General features: G+C 33.8%; 3 protein-coding genes across 4 annotated transcripts; 1 reads left to right on the top strand and 2 right to left on the bottom strand.

The window, feature by feature from the left end:
* Nucleotides 1-71: 71 nt before the first annotated feature.
* LOC108566132 (mitotic spindle assembly checkpoint protein MAD1-like) lies at nt 72-2,836 on the bottom strand. Of its 2 annotated transcripts, none has more exons than XM_017925863.1 (3): nt 1,078-2,835; nt 785-1,014; nt 72-722 (listed from the first exon to the last, which is right to left on the bottom strand). In XM_017925863.1, the coding sequence occupies exons 1-3, from the start codon at nt 2,615-2,617 to the stop codon at nt 249-251; spliced, it is 2,244 nt and encodes a 747-aa protein (XP_017781352.1). In that variant the 5' UTR covers nt 2,618-2,835; the 3' UTR covers nt 72-248. The 2 variants fall into 2 exon arrangements, with proteins under 2 accessions (XP_017781352.1, XP_017781353.1); XM_017925864.1 differs by having other exon boundaries at nt 642-722; nt 778-1,014; nt 1,078-2,836.
* Nucleotides 2,837-3,645: 809 nt separating this feature from the next.
* On the top strand, nt 3,646-5,550 carry LOC108566115 (selenide, water dikinase). Its single transcript, XM_017925838.1, has 3 exons — nt 3,646-3,948; nt 4,131-4,535; nt 4,595-5,550. Exons 1-3 carry the CDS (start codon nt 3,646-3,648, stop codon nt 5,105-5,107), a joined length of 1,221 nt encoding a protein of 406 aa, XP_017781327.1. The 3' UTR covers nt 5,108-5,550.
* Nucleotides 5,551-5,615: 65 nt separating this feature from the next.
* LOC108566123 (GRIP and coiled-coil domain-containing protein PFC0235w-like) lies at nt 5,616-7,344 on the bottom strand. Its single transcript, XM_017925845.1, has 6 exons — nt 7,033-7,344; nt 6,726-6,973; nt 6,607-6,671; nt 6,361-6,554; nt 6,077-6,304; nt 5,616-6,023 (listed from the first exon to the last, which is right to left on the bottom strand). Exons 1-6 carry the CDS (start codon nt 7,223-7,225, stop codon nt 5,845-5,847), a joined length of 1,107 nt encoding a protein of 368 aa, XP_017781334.1. The 5' UTR covers nt 7,226-7,344; the 3' UTR covers nt 5,616-5,844.

The raw sequence follows: 7,344 nt of genomic DNA, 5'->3' as shown, positions 1-7,344 counted from the left end.
TTTTTTATACAATCTATGTCAATTGTACTGTTTCAGTTCTTTTTATATATAAATAATAACACAATGTGAGCTTTCGATTATTTACCTTATATTTAGAAACATTTTTTACATCAATACAACTAAATACCTTTTAACATTAAATACAAAAGCTGTCCTGGCTTAGAACCTTGACAAATATATATATATAACGAGTTTCTTTTGCATTTAAAATATAAACAACAAAAGATCTACTCTATTCTACATTTAAATTAATCATCGTCACTTTCGTCTTCTACTTCGAAAGTTTTAGTGATAGTTCTGTTGTTAAATAAGTCCATAGTAAGCGAGCTTAGAAAGACCGGTATTGATCTTTGGTGATGCAAATGAAGATCAATCATTTCATGCAAATTGGAACTGAATTCGTTAGCTAAAAGATTCATTGCTCCATCGTTATTTAACCGGAATGATAAGAAATCATCCGGTCTTTCTGCGTACATACTAGTTAACTTGTATTGTGAACTGGAAGTCTTATCTATTTTATAGCCAAGCAACATGTAACTGACATTTCTGAATTCCTGCATGGAACTCTTGAAATACTCCTTAAGCCTTTGCAGATGTTGCTCTGATGAACGCAATTGCTCCTTCACTTCCAAAATATCCTTATTATCTGTAGTCTCATCGGCTAATCTGCTTGCCTCCAAACCTTCTTCTAAATTTTTGATCTTCCTTTTCAATCTGTCAACCTAAAGAATAATAATTGTTTATTAATGAAACAAATATAACTTGGCAGTACGTTACAGCAAACCTCTTCTTCCAATTTTTCATTTTCCTGTCCACGTAACTTCACAATTTCAGAAAGAGGATTCTTTTCGTTGTGAATAATACGTGCCTTGGTTTCATCATGGCCAACCAGATATTCTTCAAGTTGTATTTCCAACACATCTTTACGCTCTCTCAGCATCGCATTTTCGTTATTCAGCTTCTCAATTTCATCTTGCAAGCGAGAAATCTGTTGGGCTTTGATAGGCGTAATTTCTATAAAAAAATATAATAACATTATACATTTCAATTTTTATCTTAATTGTTATGTAAACTTACCCATTTCTATGTTTGGTTCAACATTTTGCAAATCAGTTTCTAACTTGTGGACCATATCTCTATAACCATCAACCATTTTCTCCAAATTTTTAATGCGTTCTTGCTGACTCTGAATTTGCACTCCACCAGGATTAGCCAAGCTTGCTGGGTTTATGCAAATAGTCAAATCCTTTTCATAGGAGTCCAATTGTTTTCTGTAACTATCCCTTTCACCAGCAACCAAAGACAACTTCTTTTGCATTCTGTGTATTAAATTTTGATGCTGCTTAACATTTTTTTGCAGATCAGCAATATGCTTCTGCGACTTATCCAATTCATCTTTAGCTACTTTAGCAACATGATTTACTTGTGACAGTTGAGATTCTAACTGAATCTTTTCTGATGTCAAGTTAATTTCTTGTTGTTGTAAATTTTCAAGCACACCTCTCAGCAATCTAGGTAATGATGAATCAGATGAAGTCTCACAAATGCTCCTGGCCAAAACACGGAACTCTTCTAAATACAATTCAGTTTGTGCATTAGTAACTTGCAAATTGGTGTACTTAGTATCAATTCCTTTAAAATTTTGTAAACGTGTTTTCAAACTATGCACCTCCTCCTCTAAGACCAACTTATTATGAACTTCATCTTTCAAATTTTTCACTTCCTCACGCAGCTTAATATTTTCTTTCTCCAAGTCACTGAATGCTATTAACTTATGCTGTTGAGTCTTGGATTGCTGTTGGTATTCAAGGTAGCTTGCTTTACTAAAAGATATATCCTTAATTTGTAAATGTGCTTTTGCCAATGCTTGAGTTTTGATTTCAAGTTGTCCTTCTATATTAGATCTGTCAGCAACACGTTTGTTCAGTTCTACAACCAAACTCTTGTGAGCTTCAGTTTCTTCTTGTGCAGCTTTATAGATATATTCCAACTCAGAAATCTTCCTTTTCAAAGCAGTTACCTCATTGTTTTCATCAGAAGTAGAATACTGCATTTCTGTTTTTAAAGTAGATATACTTGAATCTAACTTCTGAATCTGCATGTCAGTGTTATTTTTTAATATCTTGTAGTTCATATTACAATCAAATAGCTCCTTCTTCAAAGTCTGTTCCCTCTTACGAATAGATTGCAACTGACTTTCTAGCTCCTCAATGCTCTTCTTATCTTTATCTCTTTGAGTCTTTAGTTCATTCACTTCTTTGTCATACATGATTTCAATGCTTTTACGAGCTGTATGTAAAGAGGCAATTCGATTTTCGAAATTTTCAATTTTATTCCTTGCGTCCACTAAATCTGACCTTAACCTCCTGATTTCCCTGGGTGAACCTACGTAGAATAAATCGTTTTCCTTGAATCTCTTAACGGGTGTTGCTTCTTCACTACCCGGGCTTGGGCATTTCGGCCGTTTCTGTTGTTGCTTATCCATCACGGAATCAGGGTTCGAAATCCTTGGCCTCTTCAGTGGAGTATTCATCATCAACAGACGCTTGGAATTGTTCGGTATCAAATCAGTAACCATATGTATTATCGTATCATTCACACTGTCTTTAGAAGACATTGTTATTGCAAATCACACGGCTTTCCATATAACCTGTAAATTCGACTTCCCGATTAACTAATCTAGACGCCGACGACGAAAACACCCAACTATAAACAAGGGTGGGAGGGAGACAGATTGATTACACTTAAATTTCTGACCAGTAAAAAGAGATGCATGCAAGTGCAAACAAGCATTATTTTTCGGTATGCATTTATCGAACTCACGATGTTTTTACAACGTCGCCAAATTTACTTTATACTATTTTGTTCGTTTTGTATGTTATTTATATATAAAAGAATTCCTTTGTATGAAAAAACATCATATTAGATAAATTAGATGCAAATTAAGGAATTCTTACGTAATACTTATATAATGTCTACTACAGTCTATTATCAATCCTTAGAAGATATATAACATATGTTTTCAGATTTAAGTTTGCATAAAATACATAGTTTATAAATATTAAATAACTTTTAAGATTTATTTAGTGAACAGAAAGTCGTTTGCATTAATTTCAAGGAATTGTTAGACCTTATTAAAATAATTTAAAAAGAAACATATTCTACAATGGTAATAATAGATATGTTTGGCAACATAGCGACAATGTATACTATCGTATCCATTTTACTGGAGCAACGTCGCAAAATTGCTTTCTGTCCGATGGTGGTTGAATTCTATAAATTGGAGTACACCAAATGTTCTTTCCTGTATTTATAATTACTGTTAAACGTTGTATGGAATTGTAAGCAATCTATATCTATAAGTTGCAATTAATTATAATTTAAAATAAAAGTTTGACAACCCCAGGATGATCATGGTTTTGGTTTGATCCAATAAGAGCGCGCCGTTTGTGTTGTCATGCGCTACATTGCGATGTTGCAGAAATTGTGGAACGCCATTTTAGTTGGCGTCGGCTGGAAAGTTTGAGAAACACTTAGTACCTCAGCGGCGACTAAGTTGGTTTTCGCTACAGGGAGAGTCAGTGTTTTTAACACGTTAGTATTTTGCGTGGTTTCGGCGTTTTTTTGAATTTTCCGTTGCGCGATATGGGCGATTATCAGGTGACAAATGTGCAACAGGACGCACTCGGTGCTGTACAATTGGAGCTGGGGAATCCCAACGCGTTGGCCCTCCGTAGACCTTTCGATCCGCTTGCCCACGATTTGGAGCCAAGTTTTCGCTTGACGCGATTCGCTGATTTGAAAGGACGCGGTTGCAAAGTCCCCCAAGAAGTCCTCAACAAGCTTGTCGAGGGTCTCCAGCAAGACTACAACAATGCAGCAGAACACGAACATGCTCACTTCATGCATATGGCTATACCCAGGATCGGCATTGGATTGGATTGCTCGGTAAACACGATACTTAACTTTTTGTTTTGTTTACTATTTCAAAGCTACCTCCACTTTTCTTAATTACATTACTGATTATTATAATGGCTCAGTATTAATTAGCTTTGTTTGAAATGTTAAATAATTGAAAACTATTCTATATTTGTTTTGTTATTTGATAATAATTCTATGTTTTATTGTAGGTGACACCTCTACGTCATGGGGGTTTGTGTCTTGTACAAACTACAGACTTCTTCTATCCACTTGTTGATGATCCCTACATGATGGGCAAAATTGCCTGTGCCAATGTTCTCAGTGACTTGTATGCAATGGGAGTTACAGAATGTGATAATATGCTCATGTTACTGGGAGTTAGCACCAAAATGACGGAGAAGGAAAGAGATGTTGTTATTCCATTAATAATGAGGGGATTTAAAGATTCAGCACTAGAAGCAGGAACTACAGTAACTGGTGGACAAACTGTAGTCAATCCTTGGTGCACTATTGGCGGAGTTGCTTCAACTGTATGCCAACCAAATGAGTATATTGTACCAGATAACGCCGTTGTTGGCGATGTTTTGGTCCTGACGAAACCTTTAGGAACACAGGTAATTACTTAATTGAATCTTACATATTTTATCTAAATGTTACATCTGAATTTATTTAGGTTGCTGTTAACGCGCACCAATGGTTGGACCAGCCGGAAAGATGGAATCGTATCAAGTTGGTGGTAAGCGAAGAGGATGTCAGGAAAGCTTATCACAGAGCCATGGATTCGATGGCTCGCTTAAATCGCATTGCATCCCGCTTAATGCACAAATATAATGCTCATGGTGCAACAGATGTTACTGGCTTCGGTCTTTTAGGACACGCGCAAACTCTGGCGTCGCATCAGAAGAACGAAGTATCGTTTGTTATTCACAATCTCCCAGTAATTGCGAAAATGGCAGCCGTTGCCAAAGCCTGCGGAAACATGTTCCAACTGCTCCAAGGACATTCCGCCGAGACCTCAGGAGGACTCTTAATCTGCTTACCAAGGGAGCAAGCGGCTGCCTACTGCAAGGATATCGAGAAGCAAGAAGGATACCAAGCCTGGATTATTGGAATCGTGGAGAAAGGCAATCGCACTGCTCGCATCATCGACAAACCAAGAGTTATTGAGGTCCCAGCTAAAGAATAAATCTATATGCCCATTCATATTCCGCTTAAATATATTTTTTAAAAACTATATATAGGTATGCAGATAATATTTTTAACTGCCTGTGCTTATAGTTTAGCGTGGATCGTAATGAGAATTTGAATTGAAAATCAAAATTCTTACTAAATTTTCATACTAGAGAACATATAATGAAGATGGTTTTTTTTTTATATTATTAACTATATATTTTAGTTTGATATTTCACAGGCTGAGTTTTTTTCTGTACATTATTCTCTTTAATTTTGTTTTTGTCTTCTTAGGGTTAAAAATAAGTAATGTAGTATTTGTAAACATGCATACAGACACTATTTTGTAAGATACGATGATAAAAGAGAAATAAAATATACAATATGTTTCGACAACTTCCAAAACTCGGAATTGGTGTAATATTAGATTTTCTTAATGAAATAAACCTTAAATAATAATTGCATTCATTACAACCCAAAAAATAAATCATTCAATTTTTGTTTTGCAAATAAAATGTCAATGAGATTTTCGTTAATTTATATTTAATTATTAATATACGTGTTATGTTTATATACAATATTAATTTTACCTTCTACTGGCCCTTAGGTTCTGTTAGAAAAATTGTAATACAAATGTTTTGTACTTTGTTGAGAGAAACATTTGAAACTGAAGGTAAAAATGAAACTCATTGTTTATCCGTTTTTTTTATATAGCCATCGCATGTATAATAAATTTATGTTAAAAATTGAAGATTATTCAATAATACGATTAGACGCCTTCGCCATCCTCTCCATACTTTTCTCTTGCAAGAAGTTTTGATAATTCAATTGTGATCTCTTCTGTATTTTGACCATATGCTTCATCATTTTCCTATCCTCCAGGAATCTGTTCTTATTCAGATTACTTATCTTCTCCAACAATTGTTTACCATCTGTAAACACAAAAAATAATCATCTATTCAATTTAATATCAATAATTAATTACCTTCGAATCTAGAGTCACTATAAGTAAAAAAGAATTGCTGCTGCCATTTCCTTTGTCTATGCATCAATTCTTTTGAATTTTTGGCATCATTTCCTTGCTCACCATTTTCCTGATAATAATCATCCCCGTTGTAATAATCACCATTCACGCAATCTTCCGTATACGTAGAATCATTTTCTTTCGTTTTGAAAGAATTAAAATTAATATTTGATGCGTCATTATGAACTTCTACAATGATTGAGATTAATATTAATTATCAAAAACTCATGTTTAAAAATATATACCATTCTCAAAATTACTTGTTTGATCATGGTTTGATTTGAAACCAAATGTGAATCCTTTAGGGCCACTACTTTCACCATTTGTAAAAAGTTCTGGAGTTATTTTATCCACATTAAAGTCAAAACCCTTATGATCATATTTCAGCGTTTTCTCTTCAGGTTCTTTGAATTCCTCCTCATGTGTATCTTTTTCATAACTAAATGTATATTATTAGTATAATATAACAACAAATTTCATATAAAACATACTCATCCTCAACAAATTTACGTTTCTTCTTTACGTTATTTACATTATTGTCATAGCTAAAATCATCCTGAAAACAATTATCAGAAAACATAAAAAAATATTATAAGGATTAATTCCTTACCTCAAATTTATTGAAATTCCTTAATTTGGTTTCCCTATCTTCATTAAAATTATTCACTTGATTATCATTTATTTTTCTGAAATGATTAACATCTTGTTGTTCAACTTGTGGAGGTGCTTTATATGCATCTTTATCTGTATCCTTAGTTTGCTCTCGTTCTCTTTTTAATCGATCAAGGAAATTTTCTCTGGCTACAGTTATTCTTACATATTCTCCATGCCATGCATTATTATTGGCATCATTCAAACCTGAAGCAGTTCATTTTAAATGATTACACAATTACTTGTTTTTTTTTTAAGAATCTTACATTTATCTAAAGAAATATTATCCACATTCAGTGAAACATAGGCAAAGTAATGTGAGGTATTCCTTGGTCCTAATTCCTTCCTCTCTTTAATATCTACACCAGTCACAGCACCATATTTCTTAAATCTATTTCTAACATCTTCTTCTGTAGCACTTTCCGGCAAATCACTTATAAACAATCGTTTCGGTTCCATACTTATTTTTAAAATGCAACAAATAAAGTTAAAAGTAAACGTGTAAACTTATAGGTTAAAAAATAAAATTTGGGTTATGTTTACGAAAATGCGTACATCCGTTTCCAGCAGATGGCTCT

This window comes from Nicrophorus vespilloides, unplaced genomic scaffold, assembly GCF_001412225.1.
Source record: "Nicrophorus vespilloides isolate i.1.1-1 unplaced genomic scaffold, Nicve_v1.0, whole genome shotgun sequence".
In the NCBI taxonomy this organism is placed as follows: Eukaryota; Metazoa; Arthropoda; class Insecta; order Coleoptera; family Silphidae; genus Nicrophorus; species Nicrophorus vespilloides.
This window is presented reverse-complemented; position numbering and strand designations above follow the sequence as displayed.